The following is a 20496-nucleotide window of genomic DNA, read 5'->3' on the forward strand; positions in this document are numbered from 1 at the left end:
AGTTACCACATGCTTCAGGAGGCGAGGACACAGCATGTTTGTTTATGCAGGTATATTTGTGGTGGGTGGGGAGAGAGGAGGAGATGGGAGAGAAGGAAGGGGAGATGGGAGAGAAGGAAGGGGAGAAGACAGGAGATGGGATACAAGGAAAGGGAGATGGGAGAGAAGGAAGGGGAGAAGGGAGGAGATGGGAGAGAAGGAAGGAGATAGGGGGAAGAGGTGAGTGTGGAGGAAGGAGTTAGGGGAGTTGGAGAATTCTGTGGAGAGTGGAGGAGGACAGGGAGGAGGAGAAAGATGGTGAAGGAGATGAGGGAGAGGATTGAGAAGGAGGAACAAAGGAGGGGAGAGGTTAGGAGATGGAAGGAGGAGGAATAAGAAGAGGAAGATAAAGAGAGAGAGTTTAACAGTAGGAGTGGAGGAGGAGAATGAGGTGAGGGAAGAGAAGGAAGAGGAGGAGGAGGTGAGGAAAGAGGAAGTGAGGGAGGATGAAGGTACCGATAAGATTGATAACTCAGGTAAGTCTTCATTAGCCTCATAATATAGAGATTTCTTAAGGTTAATTGACACCAGGTGAAAGAAACCCCATGGATGATGATGATAGATGATGATGATGATGATGATGATGATGATGATGATGATGATGATGATGATGATGGTGATGATAATGGTGATGATGATGATGATGATGATGATAGATGATGATGATGATGATGATGATGGCACCGGTCGTCATTATCCCTCCAGGTATAAACGCAGAAGTCTGAGTGAGCCTGACATTAATTTTTCTTATTAGATAATCACACGTGGCTGACGTCATGTGGCACGGTCAGGTCGAGACAGAGACAGTCAGCCACGTGAGCCTGACGTTACATAAGTTCATTACGGACAAGATTAGAAATTAATGAATGTTTTTCTTTCTTCTTATTTGGATATTGACAAGAATCACACACACACACACACACACACACACACACACACACACACACGCACACATCACTACAACTGGAACCCCTGTACCGCTAAATCCCCAACGCACCACAATCACTGTAAACTCACCCTAACCCATATATAAGGCGTTAGAAACTACTGTATAATTCACCGCTGTGCTTACTTATGTGGTGTGTGTGTGTGTGTGTGTGTGTGTGGGGGCTGGAGTGCCGAATGCCTAGAACCAACTGGCGTGTGAGTGTTCGTGGAACCTCTGTCGTTGATACTCCAGCGGTGTGTGTGACCTTGTGGGGCCCGGGCTTCTGGAAGTGATTAATAATAATAATAATAATAATTATAATAATAATAATAATAATAATAATAATAATAATAATAATAATAATAATGTAAGAGTAAGTGAAACCTGGGTGGCATTCACCGTAGACTTTTACGCCTTCCCGGCCGCTCGCTGCAGCGCTCTCTGTCTTCTCGTCGCTACACTATCGTATAGACTAACTTGGTATTCTTATGAGTTTATTATAATAATAATAATAATAATAATAATAATAATAATAATAATAATAATAATAATAATAATAATGGCCGCCCAAGGGCCACCTTGGCGTGAGTTTGTTTAAGGTGTAGAAGCTGTCACTAACAACCAGACACTGAGTTAATGAGTTGCGTGACCCAGTGTCAAGGAATAGTCCGAGAAGTCCGGGCAACTTGTCAACTGCATTGGCTAACCATTACCCCAGAATACGATCCGCAAATCGATTAACATCCAAGCTCCCAATTACTGCTGGGTAGACGGTGGCAAATGGCGTAAAGAATTTTGCCCATAGTTTCACCCTGCCCGGGGATAATTTTGGGTCCGCTCACTTGCCAGCGAGCGTGCTGACCATTACACCACACACACACACACACACACACACACACACACACACACACACACATGCATTAGACATACTTTCTAACATATACATTTTTACTAACTTAAGGACAATGGATTCGAGAGAGAGACGTATTTGTAGTCAATGTTTAACCTCGACGAAAGAATGTGAGAATGGCGTCCAGATCAGGATTAGATGGCAAATATTTACCCCCACACACATACCTGACGCATACCTATCAAGAGGCGTGACAATGGTACTGTGGTAAGGAACTGATCTACACACGTATATAACAGGTCAGGTCAATCAGTGAGGACCAGTTTGTAAGAGTTGGTGGCATAAGTAGTATTTTTTTTTTGGCCGAGTTTAGAATTCCAGATATAGACTGTGGGTTTCTTAGTACCAGCCACCTACACACACCACTACCACCTACACACACCACTACCACCTACACACACCACTACCACCTACACACACCACTACCACCTACACACACCACTACCACCTACACACACCACTACCACCTACACACACCACTACCACCTACACACACCACTACCACCTACACACACCACTACCACCTACACACACCACTACCACCTACACACACCACTACCACCTACACACACCACTACCACCACCTACACACACCACTACCACCACCTACACACACCACTACCACCACCTACACACACACACACCATTGCCATTCAGTAATGTACAGTCAACTACTAAAGTACGTTCGCCTCTCCTCCTGAACTACTCTCCTCACTTCTACATTTAACACTTCCTCCATTCGACACCTACCACCATTCACCCGCCAACCACCACACTAACCAACCCACCAACAAAGACTCCGATTCCGTGGGTTCAAATCCGTTTATATGGGCACATGAACGGATATAATTGTCTTCTGTTGCTCGTGATTCCATAAGCTCGGTGAGATGTCCGTTTAGTAGCTTTTACCTGGACTGTGGACTGTGTTGGAATCCCTGTTGTTTGTCATAGAAAAAAAAAATGTCCGTACATCAATTACAAAACAGTCGAGGTGTCAAAAATATTCTGTATCTTTGCGTTGATTAATTGACAACATCATCTTCTCTACACAACTGAAAACCAAGGATAAACTAATGTAAACACGAGTAACATCACCTATTGATCATCCTATGTTTCGTAAGTTAAAAATACACACAGTACGTAACCCTGTATCAAAACACAGAGGCTAGACCCACCAACATCTCAGCTCAATACACACACCCTGAGACACTCTTTACCACATCACCAGACACAGTTCATTACCTCTCTATCTATATATTCTATGGCCGTGTGATCTGGTTGAAGGATACGTCCTTTGATATCCTGAGGGAGGAAGGATCATCGTCTGGTCCTCTGGGCGCCGCTGATGGAAACCAAGTGATCAGAGGGATAATAATTGCCAGGCGAGGAAGTTTATGGTCCTTGAGAGCTGCAAGTTGTAATAAGGTCGAGTTGGTCATAGAGTTTGATGGTGAGTTTGATGCTTATGGGGTTATGTGGTGGTGGTGGTGGTAGAGGATGTGGTGTTGGTGATAATGGTGATGGTAGAAGTGGATGGTTGTGGTGGTGGTGGTGATGGTGGTGGAAATAGTGGGTTGTGGTAATGGTTATAACACGAATACTCACCATTATCATCCACCACTACAGGGAACTAAACAACTAGCTTCCCCATTACGTTTCGAAGAGTTAATAATTATAACACATGAATGAATCATCTAGACAAGGTATAAAACTAGGAGACTGATGAAGGGCTGAGCAGTAAATGAGAGAGGAGGGAGAGACTCTCGCTGGGCCGCTCTACCTATAGTCGTCCACGTAAGTTTAAGCAAAAAAATGTGGTAATCGATGCCATATTGATTAGTTACAGTTACTGAGAGATATTATTGTGAGGAAATGGAGGTACAGCTTTTATTACTGTAGTTGGTGACCTTTTAATTGTACCGTATATAATTTGTGTTGATGTTGGTTAATAGTAGTGATAGTATAGATAATGTATATGTGACGATGTTAAGGTAGTTTGATGATGAACTGGTGGTGAAGAGAGGTACTTATGATGAACTGGTGGTGAGGAGAGGTACTTATGATGAACTGGTGGTGAAGAGAGGTACTTATGATGAACTGGTGTTGAGGAGAGGTACTTATGATGAACTGGTGGTGAGGAGAGGTACTTATGATGAACTGGTGTTGAGGAGAGGTACTTATATACGTTTGTATTTTGTTTCTAAGTAGAGATATTGTCTGATTGTTTGTTGAACTTTGTGTGGTCTTCGTATCACACTACAGGGAGCTGGGAAATATGTTGTTTATTCAAGTTATCTGTTGTTACCTGGCCAGGGAATGGAACCGCGGTGGTGAGAGAGAGAGAGAGAGAGAGAAAGAGAGAGAGAGAGAGAGAGAGAGAGAGAGAGAGAGAGAGAGAGAGAGAGAGACTACCCTACTAATCTCAACAAGTAGGACACCATCGCGGTAACGAGAGACTCAATACGGTGCAATATTTTACCTCTTTCTGGACACACACTTGGCTTTAAGTGCCCACTGGACGACCCTCTGTTTACCTTCCTCTCTTGTTTCTTCTTCCCTCATTATCTTCTTCTCCCATCTCTTCCTCTGCACGCAAAAGTCTCCCTTCTCCTCTTTTCTACACGTAATCATTATCCTCTTTATCTTGCCCCTTCTCTCTCTCTTTCTTTTCTCCCCCTCCTCCTTATCCTTCTCCCCCTCCTCCTTATCCTCCTTCCCCTCCTCCTCCTTATCCTCCTCCCCTCCTCCTTATCCTCCTCTCCCTCCTTATATCCTCCTTCCCCTCCTCCTTATCCTCCTTCCCTGCCATCCTCCCCCTCCTCCTTATCCTCCTCCCCCTCCTCCTTATCCTCCTTCCCTCCTCCTCCTTATCCTCCTCCCCCTCCTCCTTATCCTCCTCCTCCTCCTGCCCATCCTCCTCCTCCTCCTCCTTATCCTCCTCCCCCTCCTCCTTATCCTCCTCCCCCGTCTCCTCTCCCACGTGTACATCACCTCATGTCTCGTGTTCTCGCCCCGGCAGAGATCCAAGATCAGCGTGTACAACCGTATGTGGGAGTTCATGTCGTCGCGCAAGTACGTGTTCACGACCACGTACGAGGAAGGCATCGAGAGGGTGCGTACGTCCAAGGGCAAGTACGCCTTCCTGCTAGAGAGTGTCAAGAACGACTACATCAACGAACAGCTGCCGTGTGACACCATGAAGATCGGACAGAACCTCAACTCAAATGGCTACGGCGTCGCCACTCCCATGAGCTCCCCCCTCAAGTAAGTCTCGTGATGTAGGGTTTGGCAGGAGGTGATTTACACACTGTTGTAGACCCATTGACACTTAATTAGTCGTCATGGGCTGCCTGTCTATATGAGCTGACTATCCCTGGGTTGACTATCCCCATGGGCTGGTTATCTACATGGGCCTAGTTATCTACATGGGCCTAGTTATCTACATGGGGCTGGTTATCTACATGGGCCTGGTTATCTACATGGGCCTGGTTATCTATTTGGACAGTGTACCTCCGCGGGGTGACTATCCTCATAGCTCTCATATCAAGGTAAATCACCCAGTGTCTCATTCTGTTGATCAAAAGTCAGTTTGCGCTACACACTTTATTTACACACAAACTCACACATTTTTATCCACATTTCCAATAAACCAACAACATTTCCATAGAATTTCTTTTGATGTAAAAAGAATTGGAAAAATAAATAAATTTGTCTGATTAAAACATTGTACGTGTTAATGTCATTATGGCTTCCGGTTCCAGTGTCCGGTTTAGCTTCCGGTATATGTGTCCGGTTTACGGTTTCAGATTCTGTGTTAGGTTCCGGTGTCTATTTCTAATTTCCGTTTCCTGTTTCTACTTAAGGGATCTTGGAAGGGCTGACCCAATCGTCGATTCCTTTGTTTTCATCTTCATAAACTGCGCTAGCGTGGTTCTTGTCAACGCATTCTCTTAGTGAGTGAGAAGAGAGAGAGAGAGAGAGTGAGTGAGTGAGTGAGTGAGTGAGTGAGTGAGTGAGTGAGAACTGGTATTCATAAAGCTAACTGACGTAATTAAAGACAATAATAAAATCGATATACTAAGGTAACAAAGAGTGGTGGCGTCAGGACAGGTGGGGAGGTGTTCTAGGTACTCCTGCGTCACGCCAGGTGTGTGCTACAGGCGGGTTTAAATGATACAGTCATGGTACACTGTAGACCCGTGACTCTGAAGAAACTGTGTGTGTGTGTTTTTTTTGTCTGTGTGTGTGTATTGAACCCACCAGTAAATACAGGGTGTTTTTTTATGCTCGTGTGTATGTCTGTTAACTCATCTGGCTGAGGACGAAGGCACCTGTAGTACTTTATATGAACCCAAAACTGAATGAGTCACTTTATTCTTCCTTTGTGGTGTTCAACGACAAGTGGCGTTGTGAGTTTCTTGGTAACAACAAACGCAGCTCTACTCAGAAGCCGCCGCCATCCTGGAACCTGTGGACGAGGTGTTGGTAAAGTTCGACCTTGTGTGTGTGTGTGTGTGTGTGTGTGTGTGTGTGTGTGTGTGTGTGTGTGTGTGTGTGTGTGTGTGTGTGTGTGTGTGTGTGTGTGTGCGTGTGCAATTAAGTACGTGTAAGCTGACTGCATACCTGCATATTAAGTAATTAGGGGAAGAAAGGCCAGAGTACACCACCACCACTACCACTTCACTACCACCACTATCACTACCACCACCACACACCACCACACCACCACCACCACCACCACCACTACACACCACTACTACCCACTACCACCACTACCACCACCACACTACTACTACTACCACCACTACCACCACCACCACCACCACCACCACCCACCACCCACCACCACACCACCACCACCACCCACCACCACCACAGTGACTGGTGGACACACCCCAGTTGAGGTACATGGCAGGCTGTACAGTTATGCTAATTTGTACCACAATTATTGACCTGTTTACCACAGTTTACACAGACTGGTGGAACTACGCGACCCTTTTGATAGTGTCTAATTAGAGGTGATAACTTGAGAGAGGGTGTGGTGGTAGGGTAGCTTATGACAAAGGGTGCGGCACTGTATCAGGGTAACTAGTGAGAGGTGTGGCACTGTATCAGGTAACTTGTGACAAAGGGTGCAGCACTGTATCAGAACAACTTGTGAGAGGGTGTGGCACTGTATCCAGGGTAACTTGTGACAAAGGGGTGCAGCACTGTATCAGGAAGTAACTTGTGAGAGAGGGTGTAGCACTGTATCAGGGTAACTTGTGACAAAGGGTGTAGCACTGTATCAGGGTAACTTGTGAGAGAGGGTGTGGCACTGTATCAGGGTAACTTGTGACAAAGGGTGCGGCACTGTATCAGGGTAACTTGTGAGAGAGGGTGTGGCACTGTATCAGGGTAACTTGTGACAAAGGGTGTGGCACTGTATCAGGGTAACTTGTGACAAAGGGTGTGGCACTGTGTCAGGGTAACTTGTGACAAAGGGTGTGGCACTGTATCAGGGTAACTTGTGACAAAGGGTGTGGCACTGTATCAGGGTAACTTGTGAGAGAGGGTGTGGCACTGTATCAGGGTAACTTGTGACAAAGGGTGCGGCACTGTATCAGGGTAACTTGTGAGAGAGGGTGTGGCACTGTATCAGGGTAACTTGTGACAAAGGGTGTGGCACTGTATCAGGGTAACTTGTGACAAAGGGTGTGGCACTGTGTCAGGGTAACTTGTGACAAAGGGTGTGGCAAGGAGGGACGCCGCCTTGGTAGGAACTATAGTGTTGGCCACGTACATGATGTGGCCCTCTTTTATGACGTAGTGTGGCCTTCTGTTATACCGTAGTGTGGCCTTCTGTTATACCGTAGTGTGGCACTCCGTTATGATGTAGAGTGGCCCTCCGTTATGATGTAGAGTGGCCCTCCATTATGACGTAGTAAGGCCCTCTGTCATGACGAAGTATGGCCTTCCATTATAACGAAGTATGGCCCTCCGTTATGACATACCATGGCCCTCCGGTAAGACGTAGTGTGGCCGTCCTCTTCTGGGATCTCAGGTGGCCCGCGGTCGAAAAAATCAGAAAGAAGTTATGATAAATGACGAGAAGGAGGAGAAGCGATGGTTCCACTTACCTTAGGGTCAAATCTCATCGTCAGAGTTATTAAAGAGACCCAGTTGTCTGTCTTCACCTAAAGGAAATTTGAACCCAAGACAAATGTTTTTCTCTTTATTTCTTAAGTTTATTTTGTTTTTATATATAGTGATTGACGTCATGATAATAATAATAATAATAATAATAATAATAATAATAACAATAAACCAAATGTAGAGTGACCTATGCCTTTACGAATATGCTTAGGCGAGAGGGTGATGATGATGGGAGGAGAGGGAGGGAGAAAGACTAAGTGAGAGAGACTGACATTGGAAGATAGAGAGAGAGAGAGAGGGGGAGGGAGAGAGAAGAATAAAATGAAGGAAGGAAAGAATGAAATATGCAGAGAGATGATGACGATGGTATTGATGATGATGATGATGAGGATGATGACGATGATGATGATGATGATGATGATGATAACAATAACTGGTGATTCAAGGAGGCAACCAGGTGAATTATAACCCCGGTGAGAGAACGACTGGGTATGCAGGTCGTCTGGGTGGTTCAAGCGGATGACCACTGTGGACGAGATCAGGACATCATGGTGACAAGGACAGACGGACAGATGATAGGATGAACCGGACGGACGGACGGATGTGATGAGATGGACGGACAGACGGACAGATGATAGGATGGACGGACCACAGACGGGCAGATGAAATAGGATGGACGGACAGACGGACAGATGATAGGATGGACAGACAGACGGGCAGATGATAGGATGGACGGACAGACGGACAGATGATAGGATGGACAGACAGACGGGCAGATGATAGGATGGACGGACAGACGGACAGATGATAGGATGGACGGACAGACGGGCAGATGATAGGATAGACGGACAGACGGACAGATGATCGGATGGACGGACAGACGGGCAGATGATAGGATAGACGGACAGACGGACAGATGATAGGATGGACGGACAGACGGGCAGATGATAGGATAGACGGACAGACGGACAGATGATCGGATGGACGGACAGACGGGCAGATGATCGGATGGACGGACAGACGGATAGATGATCGGATGGACGGACTACATTTCAAGGACTGCACACGACGGAGAGAGACACAAACACGACGGAGAGAGAGGCACAAACACGACGGACAGAGGCACAAACACGACGGACAGAGGCACTCACAACTACCTGTATCAAAATAGTAGTAACATCATAACAACACGACGAGATTCCGATATAACACACAGATGAAATTTACAATACCCGATACCATATAAAAGGTATCGTAAAGTATCGTAACCCACAGAGGACAATACCAACCACAATCGATACCAAAACCCTAACCTAAAACCCCCCACCCCACCCCCTCCTTCCCTCCCCCTTCAAAAAAAACACTGCATATTACCCCCTTTTGAGGAACCATATCAAGAACGCCGTACGAAGGTGGGGAAAAAAAAGGGAAAAAATTAAACAAAAAAAGAAATCTTGGCTCTTATCCAGTTCCCAGAAGCAAGGAGGGTAGATAAGACATCATCAGAGAGGTTCAGCGAAGCGTCATTGCTATGCACTCTCCAAAAATATTTATCTTGTGCCTTGGGAGGGGGTGAGGAGAGGAGGAGGGGGGGAATTATTTTGCATATTCTGTTCTCGTGGAATGATTCTTTAATTCCGACGAGGTGATGTGTTAGCGTGGTAATGTGTTCTCTACCTGTACTGTACTTGGGGGTGAGTGTGTTGTAGGGTGTGTTGTAGGGTGTGTTGTAGTGTGAGTGTGTTGTGTTGTAGTGTGAGTGTGTTGTGTTGTAGTGTGAGTGTGTTGTGTTGTAGTATGAGTGTGTTGTCTTGTAGTATGAGTGTGTTGTAGTATGAAAATTGTGTTTTAGATAAATAATTTGGTTTTTTTTCACGATTTTAAAGAGTTTTAATTAAATATTCAGATTTTTAGTCGGGTGAAATTCTCTCTCTCTCTGTAGCCATAAATCGATAATACACCATTCCTGTCTAAAAGTTGACTGCCAGACGCACGACAAAAACCTCCTGTCTACCTCCCAAACTGTCGTACAGCCTGGCACCAAAACCTTAGTATATTTCGTTTTTTTTGTTTTTTTTTATAAATAAACATCTATAAGAGATAAGATAATAAAGATAATAACTGATAATAATAATAATAATAATATAAAGAGAAGAAATAATACGTTGGTTGATAAATGAGGAAAATGAATAGCAAAAAACATAATGATATCTGAAAGGAGAATGACAAGAAGTAGAAAGGAATAAGGATAAATATGATAAATGAGAATGAAAGAATGAGAACGAAAGAGACGATGAGAAAATAATGATAATTGTTTTGTTTAATAAAGTAGAATAGTAGGAAGAATACAATAATTGGTGATATAAGGAATGGAGAGAGAAATAATGGAAGGGAGAATAAAGGGGGAATAGTGGTAAGCAAAGAAGGATGTTGTAGGAAAGGGGTAAAGAAGAAGGAAGGGAAGGAAGAGATGGAGAAGAGGGAATAAAAGAGGGAGGAGAAGAGAGATATCGAATATACCGTAGAAGAGAGAGAGAGAGAGAGAGAGAGAGAGAGAGAGAGAGAGAGAGAGTAATCATAACACTATTTATTTTGTTGTTTGGCGCAAATGTTGGAGTATGAACCCTGGAAGTGGTGGAGGATGGAGGAGAAGAGGAAGGGGAAGAGGAAGAAGGAACAGTAGTGGCAAGAAAAAGATGAGGAAGAGGGAAGAGGAGGACGAGAATGGAGAGGAAAGAAAATGGAGGATTGAGGGGTGAAGGCAGAAGAGGAGGTTTAACAGTAGAAGCAGAAAAGGGAGGAGGAGGAGGAGGAGGAGGAGAAGAAGAAGAAGAAGAACAGGAGGAGGACAAGGAGGAGAGGAAGAAGAATAAGGAGGAGGAGTAGGAGAGGAAGCACAGGAGGAGGTGAAGATACATTAGTAATACGCCGTTGAAGGATAGGTCTTTCCCTTCCTCCGTCCCTACTTATATCACCCTTTACTTCCTTCCTCCTTCTTTCTTTCCCTTCCTTCTTTTATCGTCCCCTTACTTTCTTCCTCCCCCTCTCCCTCTTTCCCTCCCTTCACTCTTTCGTCCTTTCCTCATTCCTGTCGTCCTTCGATCCCTCCTTCCCTCCCTCCCCCCTTCCTCCCCCCCCTTCCTCCCTCCCCTCCTCCCTCCTCACCCACTAGGGTCGAGCCATCCCTCATCACTGCCCTCTGTGAATTAACCCCGAGCAGAGCAGCAAACTACCCTATACCCTACTTGAAGCTCCCCTCCTCATCTGACTCCATTACTCTCCTCCATTAACCCTCCCCACCTTCTCCTCCTCCCCTTCATCTCTCCCTCCTCATTAACACCGCACCCCAACACTTTCCCTCCCCATTACCCGGCCCCTAGAACTAGTATTCTCTCCCATTTGGTTTTTCCATTTTTTACACTTCTCCCCATTTGGCCTCTTCTCTGCCAACTTCTTTCCCCCCATTTGGCCCCCCTTCTGCCAGCACCTTCTCCATTTGGCCCCCCCCCCTTCTGCCACCTTTCTCCATTTGGCCCCCTTCTGCCACCTTTTCCCCATTTGTACCTCCCGTCTGGTTTCTTCCTCATTAACACCCCATCTAGAGTCACCATTTCCTCAAGTTAACACTCTCACTCTGTTATAAACCCAACATAAGGGTTTCTCTCTCTCTCTTCTCTCTCTCTCTCTCTCTCGTACTTTGACGAGGTACTGCTGAATCAGGTCATCCACCTACCATGATGGAATACGGTGGATGACAGGAGTCGTCCACCTACCATGATGGAATACGGTGGATGACAGGAGTCGTCCACCTACCATGATGGAATACGGTGGATGACAGGAGTCGTCTTTGTGGGAGTAAGGATGGGTTGTTTTAGAAGACGATTGTTGCGTTGAGAGAGCGTGTGAAAGGATGGTCTTGGAGGATGATGGTGGTATATCCTAAGAGAGAGAGAGACAGAGAGGCTTCACAGGGTCGACAGATAAATCCTTCGAGTCAACACTTTATGAATCGACGGTGTAGAGCATCATGGTCGTCGACATTACCTGGAGAGATGAGGAGATTATACGACGGGGGTTCCGTCTCTCTCTCTCTCTCACTCACATTAGAGGATACGACTTTTTCTTGAGAGGGCTTTTAGGATTCTTAAAGTAGGTTCAGGTCTTGTGTTTTAGGTCTTAGGAAAAGGGTTCTGGGGGGAGGGTTTTGTGCTTGATGGTCTTTTGTGGGGTCTTTTGGGGTCTTGTGTCTTTTTGGGGGATCTTTGGGGTCTTTTACGGGGTAGCTTGATAGGTCTTGTGGTCTTTTGTAGAATAATTCCTATAGATTGTTGTTGGTAAAATTTAATAGATTATTGTAGGTAAAATTAAATAGATTGTTGTAGGTAAAATTAAATAGATTGTTGTAGGTAAAATTAAATAGATTGTTGTAGGTAAAATTAAATAGATTGTTGTAGATTAAAAGCTCTAAACGTTGTAGATTTGTTGAAAGATATTGTTGTAGTCAGATTAAAATAGATTGCTGTAGATTAAAGGATTTATATATATATATTTTTTTTGCACTTTTATTTCACGATACATTACTGATGGTTGTGATCGGCTGACAAAAATATTATGGAAGCAGTGGGCGAGTAGTTACAACACTCAGCTATAGGGGAGGGGGGGTTAGAAAGGGTTTAGTTCGATCACGCGGGACAGCCATTCCAACTAGTTATAAATAAGTACAGTCCCCTTCACTTGTACGTTTACAGGGGCTCGTCGTATTAAACATTCCACAAGTCATTACATTGAGAAATTTGGTTTGAATATTGTTTTAATTTGATTCCATAGTATGTTTACTATTGTAAGTTGGTTGAATGTAAACAAACACAGGGTTATCACACTGCACAAAAGCTGACGAGCCCCTGTAAATGCACTAGTGAAAGGGACTGTACGTACATGCCATTACAGTTGAGGAAGTGAAGGTGTTCGAGTTCAATGCCGGCCATGCTGGTAACACTCATGCAAGGTAGAAATATTTCCAACCAATCAGATAAAGACACAATCAGAAAACCAACCAATCAGATAGACATAATCAGACACCACCCTCGCTAAAGTAACCATATATATGTTGTCCGTTTAATTGTCTACACTTAATGGGATAATCCAGTCAGTTAATTACCTCCCGGAAAAAAAATTAACTAATTAATTAAAGCACATACATCACACACGATTGTTGTTTATATACAGTTTGGTGTGTGTGTGTGTGTGTGTGTGTGTGTGTGTGTGTGTGTGTGTGTGTGTGTGTGTGTGTGTGTGTGTCCTAGCTCACCGTAAGTGAACGATGATAGAATGAGGGTGAAGGTGTTCTGACTGAGAGTTGTGAAAAATATTCCTGGAAAACTTTTGTGGTAAGAAATTTTGAAAAATAATGTTAGGAGGGGAAAAAAAGTCCAGGGAAATAAAATGACAAACGAGAAGAATATTCGTAGAAAACTTTTATTGAGGAGTATAACAAGATATACCAAGAATTTCCCTCAAGAATATTTTTTTTAGCAAAGAGACACTGATAAAGAAGAGACATCAAAGTTAAAAGTTTAGAGAAAGAGAAGAAATGGTAAAGGAAATATTCGTGTCAACTTTTAGGAATATACTTTGTGAAATAATAGTTTAGTTGTAGTTGGAATAATGACGTTATTAATGTGAAGTAGAACGCACCTGTACTGAGTCACACACCTGTACTGAGTCACACACCTGTACTGAGTCACACACCTGTTCTGAGTCACACACCTGTACTGAGTCACACACCTGTACTGAGTCACACACCTGTACTGAGTCACACACCTGTACTGAGTCACACACCTGTTCTGAGACACACACCTGTACTGAGACACACACCTGTACTGTCACACCAGCCCTGAGTCAGGTACCTGTACTGAGACACACCTGTACTGAGACACGTACCTGTACTGAGTCACACACCTGTTCTGAGACACACCTGTACTGAGTCACACACCTGTTCTGAGTCACACACCTGTACTGAGACACGTACCTGTACTGAGTCACACACCTGTTCTGAGACACACACCTGTACTGTCACACCAGCCCTGAGTCAGGTACCTGTACTGAGACACACATGTACTGAGTCACACACCTGTACTGAGTCACACACCAGCCCTGAGACACGCACCTGTGCTGAGTCACACACCTGTACTGTCACATACCTGTACTGAGTCACACACCTGTACTGAGTCACACACCTGTACTGAGACACACACCTGTACTGAGAAACACACCTGTATTCCCTCACGCTGTTTGTAACCCCAGACGGACACTCGTGACTGACACTCATGACTGACACTCATGACTGACACTCGTGACTGACACTCACGGCTGACCCTCGTAGCTGACACTAATGGCTGACCCTGGTGACTGACACTCTTGACTGACACTCATGACTGACTTTCGTGACTGACCCTCGTAGCTGACACTCGTGGCTGACACTCATGGCTGACCCTCGTGACTGACACTCGTACCAGCGTCCGCCATTACACTTCACGTCATAATATATCAAAATTTTGGAGCTGTGGTTTGTGGTATGATGGAGGTGTACCCCCTGATAAGACCCGGTCAGGGGGGGAGTGTGAGCTCTCTCTCTCTCTCTCTCTCTCTCTCTCTCTCTCTCTCTCTCCGTACAATCACAACAAAACAAAAATAATAAAACTCGCAAATTGACATCTCTCTAACGTACTCAACCACGAATCATCCCTCCCACGTACTCTGAGCCGTCCTCAACGTACTCTGAGCCATCCCTCCCACGTACTCTGAGCCATCCCTCACACGTACTCTGAACCATCCCTCCCACGTACTGTGAACCATCCCTCCCACGTACTCTGAACCATCCCTCCCACGTACTCTGAGCCATCCCTCACACGTACTCTGAACCATCCCTCCCACGTACTCATCCACACCAGAATATTTAATTTTTATATTTTTTTTATAACACCTGACAGCTTCTCTTAATATATGTTAATTAATTAAGGCCCAATTAAGAGGGCCTGTCACAAACAATCAGCTATCATTATCGCTTCATTATAGAGGCAGTAATTAGATAAGGGAGGAGAGGAAAGGCTGGATTAGTGGTGAAAACTAGCCCCGTGTATTGTAATTATATCGCTGAGGTATAGCATATCAGTAGCCCATGGTATAGTATAGCACTGAGGGATAGCATATTGACACCCCATGACTGCTTGGGTGTTTAGCATAGCACGGGTATAGCTTTTTGTATTGCTTAACTGTCTTGAAGTATAGCATAGTATCATATAACCAACTCTTAAGGTATAGCATAGTATCATATAATCACATTGCGTATTTATATAGCATGAGGGGCATAGATGTATAGCATAGTTAACATCACATAATACCACTGAAGTTTAACATGTTAACATATATCGTATTACCATTCTGAAGTATAGCACACTGTTCATAACCGCAGTGTTGTATAGCATAGTATAGCAGAGTCAACAGAGTCTTGTTAACAGTTTGAGCAGAAGCATAGCAGAGTCATTACCATTTGACTATGAGGTAATTATGGTATAGCATATTCGCCCTCACGTAACGAGGTGATAATGGTTATATTTCTATTCTGATGAATACGAATTATAACGAGTCTCTCTCTCTCTCACGAAATCTGGTTTTTTTGGTCGCTAACTTAAGAGAACGCGAAATAATCAACATATACATGACCAAAACCAACGATTTCGAAAGATAAAAAAAAAAAAAACGAAAAAAATCAGTTCCATTTCTCCCTACACGAACAAAAAAATAAATAAATAAATCTACCTAAAATCTAATAATTTAGAAGAAAAACAAGTTATGTTTTGAGTGTGTGGTGAGACTGGAGGTTTGTGTGTGTTTGGAATGTTTGGATATTTCTGTGGCTCGTCACTTGTTTTTTTTTTTACTTTTTTTATTCCTGTCTGTTTGTCTGTCTTTCCGTCTGTCACTGATTGCCTTTCTGTCTCCCTATCTCATTCTGGCTATGTGTGTGTGTGTGTGTGTGTGTGTGGTGTTATCTGTCTACATGAATGTTTGTCTTGTGTGTCTGTATGTATGTATGTGTGTGTCTGTCTCTCTCTGTGTTTTTTTTTACCTCGCTTTATAGACGTTTCCTTTGTCTGTCGCTTAGTGTTCATGTCTATCTCACTCACTCGTAATAGTAGTAGTAGTAGTAGTAGTAGTAGTAGTAGTAGTAGTAGTAGTAATAGTAGTAGTCGTAGTAGTAGTAGTAGTAGTAGTAATAGTAGTAGTAGTAGTAGTAGTAGTAGTAGTAGTAATAGTAGTAGTAATAGTAGTAGTAGTAGTAGTAGTAGTAGTAGTAGTAGTAGTAGTAGTAGTAGTAAACCAACCCCCATAACACTACCACACTGAACCACACACAACATTATCGAGGCTGGAAGTATTCAGAGCGTGAGTTAGGAAGGAGTATCCAGGGAGGCTTCCTCGTAACTCTTCCCTCCAGATGATGATTCGTGTGTATAAAAGACGTAAATCAGGAATAAATTGTCGTAAGGTCCAATATATTCTCGTCATAGGGAGTTGGAGTTGATTTGTACTACCAGTGTATTTATTTTATTCTTTACTTTGAGATACAAGGTTCAAAGTCTTCCTGTATCTGTGTCTGTCTCATACGTGTTCAGTCTATGAAGTATTGACATCTCTCTTATCTATATCGTATTCACGGCTTTAAGTCATTTTAATCAGTTTAGTTGTCGTACTCAAGGGGTAAAATCATCGTATTCAGAAGTGTAAGTCATCTTAATTGAGTAGTTAAGTCATCGTTCTCAAGAGGTTCAACCATTAAATATCTCTCTATTTTTACTCGTCTAAGACCAGATCATGTCATGGCCGGTGTTGCCAGATTTGGGTTCATTTTTTTTCACTCAGTACTTTACGTGAAAATACAGCACACCCCCTCCTTCATCATCCATTTACAACAGGGCATGCACTATTAAGTACCCCTGTCAACAGTTAATAAATTGAAACAGGAATTATGGGCCAGTTTGGAACGTGGCCCTCAGTGCCACACTTCAAAGCCCTCCTTATAGTGCCATGCTAACAGCCCACTAGAGCAAAGCTAAAAGCCTCCCCGTGGACACATTAACTGCCCGAGTGCCATACTACCAGCCTCTTAGTGCTCTACCAAGTCTTTACATTGTCACACTTTCAATCTTCCATGCCATAATAACAACCTTCCTTTACCATACACTAACAACCTTCCGGTACCACACTAACAACCTTCTCATTTCACACCAACCTTCCGGCAGTTCACACCAACAACCTTCCAGCCACACTTTACAACCTTCCAGTGCCACCAACAACCTCCAGTGCCATACTTACAACCTCCGGTGCCACACTAACAACCTTCCAGTACCACACTCAACAACCTCCAGTACATATAAGCATCACACTTACAACCTTCCGGTGCCACACTTACAACCTTCCAGTGCCATATCACAACCTTCCGGTACCACACTAACAACCTTCCAGTGCCACACTAACAACCTTCCAGTGCCATACTTACAACCTTCCGGTGCCACACTTACAACCTTCCAGTGCCACACTATCACCCCTCCAGTGCCACACTATCACCCCTCCAGTGCCACACTATCACCCCTCCAGTGCCACACTATCACCCCTTCAATGCAACACTATCACCCCTCCAGTGCCACACTATCACCCCTTCAATGCAACACTATCACCCCTCCAGTGCCACACTAACCATCACCTATAAACAGATTATGAAGTTTGTGCTGCAGGAGTGACCAGCTGGACCACAGAGATAGGTCACAGTGCCGAGTGAAGTGAGGACGATCATTAACTGAGGCTCAGAGTTACGGCCTTATTGTGAGGAATATTTATAGAAGCTGTTTGTTGACCTTGTGATATTAACGGTATAGTCTTAGGATGACATGACAAGAGTTACCAATGGTCCAGTCAGTCAAGTATTAATAGCACTAAAGAGAACATCTGTTGTAACCAGATTCATGAAGCATCGTGTGTTACAGTTTAATGATTTACTATAATGTTATAATGTAGTAGTGTGGTTCTAGGGTCTGTAGAAACAAACAATTAAATACATATTATGTAGTCTGTCTGTCCTTGAATACTGACGCGTGTAACTTTGTCATAACTAAATAGAAAAGTCCGCACGTGATGTATGTATGTATGTATGTATGTATGTATGTATGTATGTATGTATGTATGTATGTATGTATGTATGTATGTATGTATGTATGTATGTATGTATGTATGTACTGTATGTAATATATCAGAGAAATTCAAAGAAACACCGAAAAAATATCGTCTTTTATTTCATTACGTGTTACGGTATATTTTGACTCATATGGTTTCTAGTTAGTAAGGCATATCCCATCTAATGTCTTTAGGGAGAATCCTAACCTAACCTGACCTGACCTAACCTGACCTTCATTTATCAGGGTCAGTCATCTGATTCTGATATAAACTGTTCAAAGTCGAGGTCAGGTTCAAGGTCATGTCGAACCTGTAGGAAAGTGGTAATTTTTAACTTCATCTCGAGTCCTGAGTAACACGGAAACATTCAACCTGTGTCTAAAACTTTACTAATTTAACCCCTCTCTCTCTCTCTCTCCTCTCTCTCTCTCTCTCTCTCTCTCTCTCTCTCTCTCTCTCTCTCTCCCCCAATCACAGAGAGTTAATGATATTTTCACCAACATTTCGACATTTTTTTGAGTTAGGTCAAGCTGTAACTCAAGGCCAATTCTCGAACCTCCAAATCTCTTGAAAATATTGCCTTCAGATTTTCCCCCATTCAAGGTTTGAAGATTATGTCTGACAGGTCGAAAAAGGTTAGGTTAGGTTAGGTTAGGAGCCATTGACTTTAATATTTATACGTGAACTTGGTGAACAGAGTAACTCTAATTGTTCACCATCCTGTAGAACACGATGACACGCGTACACAAACAAACACAAACAAACAAACAGGTGGAGACGATACATATATCATTCCTGCGGGAGTTAATAATAATCACTGAATAATTTGTTCTTATACGAATAATGATGATGATAATGGTGATGATGATGGTGATGATGGTGAAGCAGACGATGGTGATGATGATGGTGGTGGTGAAGCAGACGATGGTGATGATGATGATGATGATGATGATGATGATGATGATGATGATGATGATGATGATTTGGTTCGAAGGGATTTTTGTTTTGCTGGATTTTCTACGTTAATAATAATAATAAATTGTCTCTCACTATGACTCACTCCCTGTCTCAACGCTTGAAGGCACAATGAGAGACAGAGACACACGAAGGCTAGATGAGAAACATGAGAGATACAAGGTAAAGATATCTCCTCTCTATCTCCTCTCTGGTTTAACTTGAGAAATAATTGAGAGACGCCTTTAGTCTGCGTTAAGAAGTAAACTTGATGATGGTCGGAGGAAGCACACGTGAGAGAGAAAGAAGGAGGAGGGAAGTAAGGAAAGGAGAGGGAAGAGAAAGTAGGTGATGGGAAGGAGAGAAAGAGAGAGAGAGATAGTAGGAGGAGGGTAGTAGGGAAAGGTGAAGGTAGAGAAAGTAGATGACAGGTAAGGAGGGAAAGTAATGTATGTATGTAATAATAATAATAATAATAATAGTAATAATAATAATAATAATAATAATAATAATAATAATAATAAACGGTTTATTAATAGAGTTGCAGCCGGTGGCTGAAAATATACAGACTTACATTTGATTTAGACATAATGATATAATATGCATTGAATACATTTACAGGGCTGTACAGTACATAAATCAGGAGTTGTTTATTATTTTAACAATAGATGGGATGGTGCTGTTCTTATATCTATCGGTGCGGGCTCTTATGGGCTGTATTTTGTTGTAGTGGCGGACTGCGCGAGTTGGGTGGGGGGCTGCAGGTGGCAGGAGGTGGCGATGGCGAGGGTGGTGCAGTAGTCCACGGCCAAACCTTTCCAGTGCTTGGTGGTGGAGGTCACTGAGGGATGGCATTTCCAGGGTGGAGAGAGCGTTGGTGTAGCCGGAGTATTCTGCGCCGAGCATGATTCTGCAGGCCCTTTTCTGTACCTTCTCTAGCTGACGTTGTTGGGTGGAGTTGAGAGAAGACGACCAGGCTGGTGACGCATACGTTAGTTTGGGGAGAATAAAGGCGTTGTAGATGGTCCTCAGCTCTGGCGTGGGTGTCCCAAGTGACCTAAGTCTTCGTAGCATGTAGAGACGGTACGAGGCTGCCTTGACTGTGTTATTTACATGGGCCTTCCATGTATGTATGTATGTATGTATGTATGTATGTATGTATGTATGTATGTAATGACATCAGCCAATTTAAGTAAGAGTCCCTGAATGTGACCTTGGATAGATGAGGGCCAAGGAACATGACCCACCTTACTCAGGGTCAGGTCAGGTCACGGCGAGGCAGATAATACGTTCGCCAATT

At 43.6% G+C, this 20496-nt stretch overlaps 1 protein-coding gene across 1 annotated transcript in view; it reads left to right on the forward strand.

Annotated features, from left to right (window-relative positions):
* LOC121859460 (glutamate receptor 1-like) overlaps positions 1-20496 on the forward strand; it is a gene marked incomplete at its 3' end in the record, with an annotated part of 289141 nt that overhangs the window by 257913 nt on the left and 10732 nt on the right. Inside the window, exon 13 of the mRNA XM_042356285.1 lies at positions 4897-5141. Within this exon, the coding sequence (XP_042212219.1) occupies positions 4897-5141 (245 nt within the window). The remainder of the gene's footprint in view (positions 1-4896; positions 5142-20496) is intronic.

This window comes from Homarus americanus, unplaced genomic scaffold, assembly GCF_018991925.1.
Source record: "Homarus americanus isolate GMGI-L3 unplaced genomic scaffold, GMGI_Hamer_2.0 scaffold55256, whole genome shotgun sequence".
NCBI lineage: Eukaryota > Metazoa > Arthropoda > Malacostraca > Decapoda > Nephropidae > Homarus > Homarus americanus.